At 49.5% G+C, this 12746-nt stretch overlaps 4 protein-coding genes across 4 annotated transcripts; 1 reads left to right on the top strand and 3 right to left on the bottom strand.

Moving 5' to 3' along the window:
• Positions 1–1125: 1125 nt before the first annotated feature.
• Positions 1126–2291, bottom strand: JR316_0006560 (uncharacterized protein; the record flags this gene model as incomplete). Its single annotated transcript, XM_047892306.1, has 4 exons — positions 1126–1163; positions 1189–1373; positions 1419–1693; positions 1833–2291. The coding sequence occupies 4 exons, from the start codon at positions 2289–2291 to the stop codon at positions 1126–1128; spliced, it is 957 nt and encodes a 318-aa protein (XP_047749655.1).
• A 27-nt stretch (positions 2292–2318) lies between these two features.
• JR316_0006561 (SAC3 family protein 1) lies at positions 2319–3600 on the bottom strand (the record flags this gene model as incomplete). Its single annotated transcript, XM_047892307.1, has 5 exons — positions 2319–2458; positions 2529–2919; positions 2975–3154; positions 3305–3442; positions 3469–3600. 5 exons carry the CDS (start codon positions 3598–3600, stop codon positions 2319–2321), a joined length of 981 nt encoding a protein of 326 aa, XP_047749656.1.
• A 1869-nt stretch (positions 3601–5469) lies between these two features.
• JR316_0006562 (uncharacterized protein) lies at positions 5470–5800 on the top strand (the record flags this gene model as incomplete). The annotated part of the gene is made up of 2 exons (XM_047892308.1): positions 5470–5482; positions 5532–5800. 2 exons carry the CDS (start codon positions 5470–5472, stop codon positions 5798–5800), a joined length of 282 nt encoding a protein of 93 aa, XP_047749657.1.
• A 565-nt stretch (positions 5801–6365) lies between these two features.
• Positions 6366–8091, bottom strand: JR316_0006563 (Adenylate-forming reductase Nps11; the record flags this gene model as incomplete). The annotated part of the gene is made up of 6 exons (XM_047892309.1): positions 6366–6461; positions 6525–6803; positions 6883–7462; positions 7527–7700; positions 7759–7920; positions 7982–8091. 6 exons carry the CDS (start codon positions 8089–8091, stop codon positions 6366–6368), a joined length of 1401 nt encoding a protein of 466 aa, XP_047749658.1.
• Positions 8092–12746: the final 4655 nt, after the last annotated feature.

Here is a 12746-nt window from a genome sequence, read left to right on the forward strand (position 1 = left end):
CCACAACAAGAGAGAGCCGCCGGAGAGGTATCATGGCAGGCACTTGTAGTTGACATTGTGCACTTCAGCGCGCCTGCATTCGATTTCGGATGGGGTGATGCGACACATGTCCACTGCCAGTAAAGAGGTCAGTCAGTTCAATAGCCTGCATCCACACCCTGTTACTCACCGTTCGTTCTACTATCCTCCAGTTTCCTTCAACGCCGCCATTATAGGTGTCGGGTGCGTTTTACCGGGTGAGGGAAAGGCCACACAGCGAGCGGAGGCGGTTTGAAAGCGGTCTGGGAGGGACAGGTTGCGATGGCGAGCAACAATAAGTCGACGATCGAGGGTGCACGCTGGCTAGGTGCGTCAGTGCTGTCAATATGGGTCGTGGTGATTTGGCTTACCTTTATTTGCTTGTTGGCAGTCGCGCCAGCTTCCTTTCGTTCTGTACATTCACCATTAAAACGAATCCGACACATGCGATGGCACTCAGCGTCGTGTCGCATTCAGCGGGCACGTTGCCGACGAGAGGCTGCGTCGTCAGCATTGGCCACCTCTCAGGTTGAGCTGCGTAGCAATGAGCGGGAGGTGAGCACCGGCGCGTCGTTCATGGAATACAACTCACCATGGGGCATCCTTGAAGATGTTCTGTCCAGTACACCGTCAGCGCCGTCGCCAGAAGCAAATACAGCGGCACGGCTTACTTTCTCAAGTATGTAGTCGCCTAATCCATTTAGACTGTTTCCAGGTATATAGCGTCTCTATCAGGCAGCGACATCGGGCGCAGGCGACGCGCAATCACCCGGAATGCATCCCTCGAAAAGAGTTTATCTGCCTACTTTGTAAAACCCTGGGCAATGTCATCCTTCCGGTAACGCAGCCTGACACTCGAACTCAACTCAATCCAGTCCCGTTTCCGTATTGGATTAAGAGCGGCGGGTATCCATATTCTGAAGAGCAAACTCGATCCTGCTGATGGAGGAAAGATGCTCGACACCCTAATGGTGATATCCAAATCCATTTCGCTGTACTTCTAGTCAACAATTTTATATTTTGCTTTGTTTTGTGTAAATGGGCGCTTCACATTTGAAACTGAATGCAGCTTTGATCTAAGAATGTCATATCATCAACAACAATGCCCTATGGGACTGCGACGAATGAGTTCCGACAGAAAATTGCTACAAGTAGAGATAATAAAATTACAATTTGCAGAGGCGGTGGATAAAACCATATCAAAGAAATCAGATTCTTCTGGAGTCTGTTCACCCTCCGTCCAGCAGATTACAAGAAGAGAAGGAATAAAGTGGCGTTTGGGAGGTAAAGCTTTAATAATCTCTCGCATTCGGGCATAATCGTCCAGGACACGATACTTCCTGTATGTAATGCGCCTTTATTAGACTACAAACAGGGAAATGCGAACTCTGTTGACGTACCTCTCCAAATTGTCTGTGACATCGCCCAAAGGCGTGCACTCAAATACAATGACACCAGGGTATCCATTCGCTGATCCATTAGCCGAAGAGATAGGTATTGAAAGCACGTTCTCGTTCTGCCAAGTTCCTGAATCCGGCACGTCGAACTTGCGTTCCAACCAGATCGCGGCAGCATCGCTTTCTGGGTTCATGGCCAGCCAAATGTGCCACGGCATTTGGAGTGTTGACGCGTTTAGAACCTTGATGTGATTCCGGATGACTTGAAGGAACGCCTCCTGTGCCCAACGAAGTTCATGTTCTCGATATATTCTGTATAGGCGGTGGCATGGTTTGAGAGCAAAAAGAAAATTTGAGTCAGGACCATGTATAAAAACAGCATTGATGGAATAACGCGGGAAAGAAACAAGTCTGCACCTCTTTGAAACGATTTGCTAGGTCTTTATCCGTCCTTGGCAGGCGATACTCGCTCGACAGGCGTTTGCGCGCCCTCTTCTTCATTGGAGATGGACCGTCACTCATAGACGCTATTGCCCGACCTCCGTTCGTCGATATCCGTCTCTTCTTATCAACAACATCCATATTTTTTCTCGTTTGCAAAGCAAGTCGCTGCCAGGCGTATATTGAAAGGTCCGGTGCCTTACCCTTTCCGTTCGTCTTCGGTGGGGATGGCGGTATGAATATTCTTGGCGCTTGGGATGTTGACAGAGGCGTGAAGTTTTTGATGGAGAAGGAACCCATCGGCGAGGCAGTAGGTGAGCCGACAACCAACGGACTCAGAAGTTCCTGGCTGCCCGAAGGTGATAGCGAACTGGATGATCGTTCCAAGGAATTGCGGAGGTGATCCAACAACGGATTTGGAGGTAGAAGAGCCATCGTAGGAGTCGAGGGAAGGGAGATAGGTTAAACGGGGTGCGAAAGGATATATTCAGGGATGTCTTCATGGCGTTCCTTCTGATCACGGATATGGATAAGTCGGTGGTACACGCGCATTTCGAGTTCCGTTGGGGAATCATATCTGTCGCGTTGATCTTGGTAAAATTCTTTCAAACATTGAAGAGCTTCACATTTGCTGTTAGTAACAAGACTATGGAACGGGTGCAATACATGCACTGTTCATGAGCTGCTGTTCTTCCAAGGGAAGAGAGAACCCAGGTCTATCGCGTTCGAAATGAAGGGCAAGGATGTGGAAACGAGCACAGCAATCGTGACATTCAATTGCAAGGGGGCCTGTGATGTGCTCCATGGTAAAATTATTGCGGACAGCTCGGCTACCATCTCGGATGAAGTTGAATGTAGCAGAGAAACCACCACGGGGGAGAAGGTTGTGAAAGAGGTAGTCAAGTGTGCACTGAGGGTACAATGTTAAAGATTGCGCTGTAGAGGTGTGGGTATCTGACTGACCTTGAGAAAGTGTGGAGGGCGTAGATAGGAGGTTGTCGCCAGCTGCACGCTCGTACATCTTGACTGCATCGTTGTGGTTGACCCTTTTGGTGCCAGGGATCTGGAAAGTGATCAGAGTAGTTTTCTCATGAGGATACGAGGTTGAAGGCACTCACTGTTTCCCGTTCAAACAGATTGTTTTCACGTTCGCGTCGATACCTTTCAAATCTAGGGCACGTATGCATACATGTCCCAACAATAGATATCGCATCCTCCAGTCGTTTGGGGACCAGTAGGTTGTCCATTTTTCCCTCAGCGATAGCTTTTTTCCTTTCAATTTCTCTGGCTTTGACCAACTGTAAATGCGTCGCACAGGGATAATATGAGTGTAGAATAGGCGAACCTCATGATAGAACTTCTCTTGTTCTTCGGCCGTTTCGAGCTCAGGTTCATGAATCTCGGGAATGTCGACCAGTTTCCGTCCCTTTTGCTCCTGGTTCTTGCACCTGCTCCACCTCGTCTTCGTAAATTTCATCTTCTTCAGCTTCTTCTTCCTCCTCATAGTGTTCCTCCTCCTCTTCCTCGGTTTGAAGGTACGATTCGTCTGGTCGAATATGTTCGACATCTGCAGCCGCATGGTGTTGCTGGGTAGTTAGTTGCAAGGGTTGACGCGAAGTGTAACGTTTGGAAACTTCCTTGGGGCGCCTCGAGCGATGACCTCCTCGTTCCCAACGTTCGCTGTCCGAGTTGGGCGTATGGCTTCGTGAGGTGCCATCTGCTGTTCAGGTATGGAGGTGGTCATGTGCATGAACCACGGGCCCAGTTCCCCGACCCGCTCCGTCACCCTAGCATTTTCCGATTCTTCCAGTATGTTGCCTTCTCCAGTACATTGCCCTCTCCAGTACATTGCCTTCTCAACCAGGCGTACCTGCTCTTGCCACCAAACTCCAATTCTTCATTCCCCTCACCTTCTCTCCTCTCTTATCCTGGGTCCTCTCACAGCGATACCGACAATGGACGGCCTGACAAGGTGAGCCTGCCCCGTCCCTCACTGTGCACCTCGATTCCTAACGCTGCTGGCAGTCCTGTACAGCGCCCTTCAACACAACGGCGTGTCCCTCGCATAGCAACCCGTCGACACGTACTGATATCCCCACAGCGGCCGACAACATCCTCACCCAGTTCAACAAGCATTCCCCGTGAGTCTGCTGTCAAGCACATTGTCGCACATTGACTGACTCCTGACACTGCTGGCAGTCCTGTACAACGCTCCTTGAGTCGACGGTGAGGGTCTCGCACACCAGAGCAATGTCGCCTACTGACACCACGCTGCTGAAGCCGTCGCTGACAAGACCTTGAACTGTGCAGCCCGCTGACGATGTCGGAGCCGCAGGCCCGCTGCTAACGGGGCGCAGGTCGGCGGTGAGTTACTGTTTCTGATATAAGCGAGGTATTAAGCAACTTATCTGTTCTATTTCAATGCACTGAGCTTGTGTCTGGCTCTGGCAATTAGATCAACGAAAGGCGGTACTTCGAGGGATTGAACTTGCGCTGAGTGCACTTTGTAGCTTGGCACGGCGGACACAAATATCGAGAGAGCTTCGAGGACATTCAAGAGGATGAGTAGGCAGTGAGTTCTGCTTCGACTTTTATTCACACTTCGGCTTTGATTTTGACTTGCCTTTCGTTTTCTTTACAGAATGTACAAGCAGCGTGTCCTGGTCAGCGCGATCGCCATATTCTTCGTTGTGCTCGCGTTGGTCATCTTGTATTTCAAGATTTTCAGGCATTGAGCTTTAGGCCGAGTGCACGCTGAGTTTCGAGGCATGAGGGTCGAATTTCGGCCACCATGAGACGCAGGTGTAACCACCCCCGTCGCTTTTGCCGTCCAACACGACAACCACGCCCATCACAACACACGGCACTGCGTCTCATGGTGCTGCTCCACGCCGTCCCCGTCACTACTTCCCACAACGACGCGCAGTCGTGGTCTTCTCGCCACCCCTGCCGTTCTTTGTGACATGCACCGTGTGTGTCGTGTGGTGGCATCCATGTTGTCCCTATTACTCTGACTACACTCCATGACGCGCACGGGCAACACTCCCCACACCCTCGCCATCACCCACCCTTGTTTGTGGGACGACGCGTTGATAGGATTTACTTAGATAAACGTTGATCGTCTGTGCAGCTACTCGATGTATTAGATTGCTAACTGTTAGCATGATATATGATATACACAGACTTAGTTTTATATACTGAATCGCTATCTACTATTTAGTGAGACAAACTACGAGTGCGTTTCACTTAAAAGAAATAATCAGGGAGACCGGTTAATTACATGACCGGCCGATAGGGGCCGAATGTCTTGGCCCACGCGAGCAGAATGTAACATATGATCATCGTTCCGGCGCCTAATAGGTGATAAGTAATGTATTAATATACACATTAACACAGATAGAACACTAATCCATTGGAAAAATGTCGATATCGAGCTCATCGCGGCCCACGATGAACAAAACGGGCGTGGAAAACGCCCGCCACTCAAAACCTGGTGACGCGCGCCAAACGCGTCCATCTTCCAAACCAAATCAAACCTTCAATCTTCCACCCATTCCAGTGCTATACCCAACCTCCAATCCAAACACATATTTAACCTACAAGCTAAAGAGAAATGGGTGAACCAAGTAAGTAAGCATTCTCTTTTTTTGCACTCACAGTTTGATATGCTTCAAGATACTAAAACCAACGATGACAACATGGACGTCGTTTGCGACGGCGACACAGTCGCAGACCAAAGAAGCGGGGATGCTACTTCCAGTACGGCGGCTCGTGTGGATGGGTTGAGGGGAGATAGCGCGCAAAATCGAGAGGCGGACGACCACGATGTCGTGATGCACAATGGGGAGGATTGCGATATCGAGATGGAAGGCAACGAACGGGACGATGCCGACGCCGAGATGCGAAACGGAGAACGGAACGATATCGATGTTCAAATGAACTAGCGAAGACAGCAACGGTGGGATGTAGTGGGTGATTTTGGACCGCGAGGGTGGATGACCAGGACAGGGAACCGTATGATTTGATTCTATCATTTGTATTGAATGAATCTTGGCAATAATCGAATCTGCACCATTTTACTAATATTGGAAGCAGAATGAAATGAAAGGGATTTATTATTCTATAATCCTCGGGCTACAGCGATTACTATGCTGCAAGTACCTTTGGACACTACCACATCTTCTTCATCAACATCTGCATCATACCCTTCAGGTGCAGGACTCATCTTATACCTCATCCTGCGCTGTGCACCCTCATATGTCCTAAATGCCTCCGCGGTCAGTGTCCTGTGCACTCCCGCACAATGCGCACACCTGGTGCACCATCGTATATCATATACCCTCCGAAGTTGGTGTCCTGTATACTCCCGCGGTACTTTTGCGTTTCGGGTTGTGCAATCCCGCGCAATGCACATCTGGGGCCGGCGATACGCATCAGGACGCGGCGGTGGGTATCAGAGCGGCAATGCGCATCAGAGCGTGGTGATGCGCATCAGTCAGTTTCTGGGGCCTACCAGTCGCTCGTTGCCCATGCCCCGTTTGGCGCGCCGCCTGTGATCTGTCCGATCCTCAACGAGGTTGCATTCAGTCCACTCTGCGCCAGGATCTAATTGATACAACGCAGGAAGATCAGAATCCATCCAAAATAAAACGATCGAAAAAAACTCACCCTCTCGGCGACATATTTACTCTCCCCATACCCATTCCCTACTGCATACCGCGAATCCAGAACAATCTCTTCTGGATACGCGCCTAGACTCTGATCCCAGGATGCCGCACTCGAGATCGACGATGTGAATACGAATCTGAGTGAAGCAGTATGCGCACTTGACCGCGCCAAAGCAACAAGGTTGCGCGTCGCTCGGACGTTCGGTTCAAACGAGGACAGAGACTGGTTGAAGTCGAGCTTCCACGCGTTGTGGATTATCGTCGTTACCGAGCTGCGTAGCTACAAAAATTGGAAAAGAAACAGACGAAAAAACAATTAACCGCCATTCTTTTCGAAACCAGGAAAAAAAAAACTTTACCTCGTCATACACCTCCTGAGCGGCCCCTAAATTTCTCTGAGCCGCATCACATTCCAACGGCACAAGCTTGGACGAGCTCAACAGCGTCACATCCAGCAACTTATCCTCAAACCTTTCCGCCTGTCTCTGGCTCAGCGACACAGACGCAGGCCGATCAAGGGCATACACCTTCTGCACCCTCCCATCTCGCAACAGCGACTCCAAAATCTGTGCGCCGAGGTTCCCCGTGCTCCCCGTCAGCAGAACGACCATGTTCCCTTTATCGACGGGGGCAGACCCCAAACTCGATCCAGCCTTGTGTGTAGCAGTCTCCCCCAACCCAACAGTATACTTCCCGACCATCGCGTCCACAGCGTCAGCCCGACTCGCTACGGCCACGAATCGTTCTGGGTCTTGTACCACACCCGCCACAAACGCCGCGAGCTTCTCGATGCTTGGGTGTGCATAGATCGTTGTCTGCGTAATAAGCTGTGCAGCTTTGAGAGTCTTCGCCTCGGAATCATTATCAAAATGGGAGCCAGAGCTTGACGCCACGAACATGGCGCCGACAATGCGACGACGCAGGATAGTCGCACTCAGACTATTCAGGTGGATTAATCGTCAATACACGCCAAAGAAAGTATATGGGAGATGAAACACCGTACCTGTCCATACCCTGCGCAAAGAAGTCTTCAGACACCGAAAACGGTGTATCCTCTGAATCCGAAGACTGTATGTCCTCGATTTGCTCCTTCAGCCACTCAATCACACCGTCCACATCCCAAGACATGGGTAGCACGGCGCTATCGCTCTCCGCTGCATCATCTACCTCCGCATATCTAAAGAATATAAACAGAACTTGAGCGCCAATGCCTCGTATTGGGCGACTAGACTCACATATCATCAATTTCCTGCGCATACACCTCCAGCGCGGCCTTGCGCATCACCATGCCCTTACCCGCGCGTGGAAGTGGCTTGTTTGGCGATGCGATCAAAATCATCTCTTTGAAGATTCGACTGAACGCTGGCGCGACCTTGTTCGCTTCTTCCACTATAGGCCTGTACCCAGCAATGTCAGTAATCAAAATATGTTAATTTGGATGTTTATAGCATGACGCACCAGAGCGCATTGCGCGCAGCGACAAGATCATCCTCATTTGTCGGATCAATAGCATATGCTGGCTTCAGCTCGATGAGCACACCGGCCTGGTTCCGTTCGCGACCAAACATAATGGTTCACATAATCCTACGCGCGAAAAAAAAGTGGCATCAGCAATTTTGGTAAAATTACGGGACACGAAAAGGACGCACAAAGGACTGCTCATCAAAATATCTTCCATCGGCGCTGGCACCGTCTTCTCGCCAGAGGTATGCACAATGACGTCGTCTTTGCGCCCAACACTATTTTTCAATCAAGTAAGGCATAAGGCAACGACTGTCAGTAACACAATCCAAATTACCAGTGTGTGTGCCTTGCACAGCACTGGTTTGACGTGAATAAATGATCGACGAGTTCTGAACCGGCTGGTCATGGGCCCTGCGTTGTGGTACTCGTGGGTCCTATTTGGGGTTCAGCGTGTTCAGCAATGCTGTTGCAGCTCTGCAGCAGCTTGCAGCAACTTACTGGGCGAGTACACCCTTCATTCTTTGCGGCAGCACATAGGGCGCATCTGTATTGGCTAGAGTAAATGTGTTCGGGGGGCCAGGCTAAGCACGATAGTGTCAACACATCACCCACGGTGCAGATATTGTGCACTGTCCGGAGGCACTCCGCTCGAACTCCATTACTGAGGGCTCGCCTTTGCGGGTTGGTTCCAATATGGTACCAGATTGGTAGCTCTTGGAGGGCGGCAGAGGTTGTGTAGGGCATGTCAATTTTGACGTTACGGAACCTCATCTTCCCAATGAGTAATCACCACCACGGCTCGTTCCTGACTGACACCTTCGTTCGGCATCCATACCACTCCACAAAGCATCCAGGAGAATGACCGGTGGTCGACACACCAACGCCCGCATCAGAAGAACAAGACGCTGCTCGCCAGCGGATAGCGAACTGAATGGATGAGAAGCCAATTCGCGCGTGGCAGCTTTCAAATTGGTGCTATCGTTATTCCCTGTATCCTTTCTCCGTGAGGGGGGTCCGAGAGCTTTGTGCACTTCCCAACATCTCTCAATCCTCCATTTTCTTACTGCTTCAATGTGTGTTGTTTTTTCGTTAGCTTCTAGATCCAGTTCGAGTCCATCTTCGGCAACATCGACCCATCCAACGCTGCCAATTTTTTGTGATTCTATGCGCGCGTTGCGTGTTCGAGGTACGAATCCGCCATCAAAACCAGTTGTGACGGCTCCCAAACGCTCATTCCTGGATGTCGCCGAGGAAACGCGTCAAACATCTCTGGAGATACAACTTCTAAGAGTCTCCGCAGATGTGCCGTGGGTGTGCATTTTCGTGGGCCAATTGCCGAAGAGCTAGGAGACTACGCGCTGGAAGGAAGGATGCATGGAAGGACCTAGGAACGTTGTCCAGAACCTGCGAAAAAGGGATCGGGTGTTAGATTAAAATTTCAATTTCGATTATAGTCGCTTTATGTACCGTTTGATCCTTGAAGATGCCATCGATCACCTTGTCTAATTTGCCAATTGATATCTTTGAGGACCTGATGCAAATTAGTAGATGCGGGTAGTGTCGAAGTGAAGCAGATTACCTTGCTATCGCCATACGTAACATTGACGCCTTGCATAGGGTACATATAGACCTGGGCCCACACATGTGGGTGGCTTTATATCAACATGTCGTAAAGATATTGATGGTGGTCTCGCCAAAGATAGCGACTGGGTAACACGAAAGGAATGGGTAGAGTACACAACTTTAATCCTTTATGAAGACTCACCATACGGCAATCCATATTAAGCAGCTCCCAAAATACTGCACGTCGTTTTTCGTGTTCTTACGGTAACGTTTTCGTTTTAGGTGCTTCTTTGTCTGCAACGAGGTAGGATGTGATCAGTGGTCAACGAGTAAGAACACTGTGACATACGAAGTCCAAGCTGTGATATGTCGAATAGTGGGTTAGAAGATGTAGTCGAATGCATGGAATAAACATACTCCTTGAGCTAGTTTAGCAACGAATCCCATCAGATTCCAGGCGTAACCGACGGCCTTCTTGTTGTTTGAAAAAATTAAATGATACCAAATCATGAAGAACTAGAGTTTGTGATTGTGAATGCTTAGCAGTCTGGCCAACCAGTTTAGGAGGACTAACCAGTGCATGAAGTACATCAAAACGGGTTCCTCCATAAAGGAAATTTCGCAAACTGAAGCACGGGCCAAATGATGATGCGCTTCACCATTCAATGAACCCAGAGGACTGTTGAGATCCACCAATGAACCATTGGTGTCTCGTAGCAATATCGTAAAAGGTTGGGTAAGAAGGTCTTCGAAGAGTCGATCGTAAACCTAGAGCAGTGATCAAGCAAATATAACAAAAATGATCGATGAATGACATACTGCCAGAGTGCATTATTCCTCGCTTCTTCGCACAGTCGCAAGGTCTTCCTGGCCTGCAAATCCCAAGGGTTGGATCGCGTTGTGATGCGCGTCAGAGCGCCGCATCAATCAATCAAAAATAAAACATGGCGCGCCTCTCTGGCTGCAATGGTCAGAACGGCTGCAGCACCTGCATCAGCCAGCCATCAAGGATCAGCCAGTCGAGCCTTGGACGTTGCCACACGCCTACTGTCCCAGGTTAAATTGTGAGCCAAGTTCCCTCAGCTTCGGTTCTGGGAAAGGAAAGCCTTATCCGTGCACAGAGGATTCCTACGGAAAGCCAAATCCGTCGTCTCCTCCACCGTAGCACCGATCATCATCGACAAGCACGAGCTGCACTCAACATGGCCCGTGTACCAACAACCCGAGACACGGCACCTAGTTGCGAGGACGTCTTTGGGCCTTCTCAACCATCTCATGTGGGATCGAAAAAGGTTGGCGCCATCGGAGATGGCAGGAATAAAACAGTCCTGACTTTGGAGACAAGGTGTTGCTTCGAACGCTCAATCTGAACTCGCCGGCCCCCATCGGACACAGCAGGCCCTCTCTGCTAGCTGTAAACGTTGAGAATGCTTCAAACTTTCCCGACTTCTCGTCCGCTTCTATTTCTTTTGCCCTTTTAAACCCAACTGATCTCTCTTCCCTACTGGAAGGTGCTTCGACCCCGCTTTCTACAAAGCCTTTTTTTGAGACATTTGAGGAGATTGTGACGCCTGCCCGATGCCGCCAACACCTATTGCAGCTCTCCTCCCACTCGCCGTGTCAACCATATAGGTCTCTGTGTTCATATATGCGTATTTCCAGCCTATTTTTCTGTCCTTGCTTCATCCATCCTCATCCCCTTCATGCCACGTCTTCGTAGCTTGTATTATCAAGTAGACATACCCCGCCGAATCAGAAATTTGTTCCGAAAAAATGAAGTAGTTGACCAACACCTAAACCCGATCAAGAACGGGACGGCGCGAGTCATTTCCGTGACGTTGTGAGCTGGTGGCGGTTGAGTGTCTGTGGAAAGCGCAGGCACCTTGGTGGTGGATCCACGAACAGACGGTTAAACGGAGTGAATGGGCCTTGAGGCACGAAACGGTGGGGAAGAGGGGTTGGAAAACGAGATGGGCAGTAAAGCGAGGTTGAGGTGTTGGAGGTTGAGGGTTGGGTGCAGAGCGACGAGGGGCGGCGGCGACGCGCGCTGCTGATCTGCTGGAGGTTGCGAACGACTCGATTTCGGAACACTCCGAAAATGTTTGGCGTGGCCTGGTTATTATAATGCTCGCATAGTCAACTTCACGCGCCTTCTTTTCCCTCCTCCAGTGAATCTACAAGGAACATATTTGACACTCTTTAAGAATTATTTTCGCCACTGAGCCCAGATATGTTGAAGTACTACAGTGTGTTGATACACTGTGTAACAAAATAACCTACCTGCCAGCATTTTGATACTGCGATGTTTTTAGATGATTGGATTTCGGGAAGACATTCATTTCACATACGCAGTACGCAGCAGATAATAAACTGATTGATTACGTCTCGCGAGGCATGTATAAATTCATTGTCCATTTTCGCCTCCCCTCCAACCCACCTCGAAACCTACAAGGATCACCCAATTAATCATGTAGCTGACCAGACTCTGTATATGGTGACGAGCGTCGTCATGCTTTCTAGCTCACTGCTTGGTTTTCCATCGATCGAGTTATTCGACATTGCTTCCATTCGCTTCATCCATATAGCTAGAGTTACCACTATTGGCCGAGTACGTAGAATCATCACTATCGGCTGAGTCGCTGTCATTGTCTGTGGCGTGATCTTTTGCTATGTGTCGACTTCCTGCTTGGAGACTTTCTTCCTGAGGTGGCGACGCATGTTGGGGTTCAAACACTGAGAAAATCTGTCGGAATACTCTAGTTGGACCACTCAGAATAGCACCGCGGGTGCGACAAATGCTGCATTTGTGATCCTTGTCCCAAAAGAAGTCGTTCTTGTCCTTTATTATTCCAAGGCACGTCGAGCAGAACAAGTGACCACATGCTAACCTTGAAAGCAAATCAAAGTGAGTCGACATGGTAAATGGTTGGTGGTTCAAAATCATCGCTTACATTGCCGGGTCTTTCATATAGGATAAGCATATAACACATTCGGTCACTTGTTTTAAAGAGTTTTGCAGCTCTTCAAGCTGTCGATGATAGCTTTGAGCCTTGAGAACTGTCAGGGCAACACTATAATCAGTGTGACAAGGCCACCAACAAAGATTAAGCAAGAGAGAGAGAGAGAGAGCAGAGGGAGAGTAAGAGAGCAAAGAGAGAATAAGAGAGTGAGAGAGATTCAATGGTTCTAAGAGATC

This window comes from Psilocybe cubensis, chromosome 5 (assembly GCF_017499595.1).
Source record: "Psilocybe cubensis strain MGC-MH-2018 chromosome 5, whole genome shotgun sequence".
NCBI lineage: Eukaryota > Fungi > Basidiomycota > Agaricomycetes > Agaricales > Agrocybaceae > Psilocybe > Psilocybe cubensis.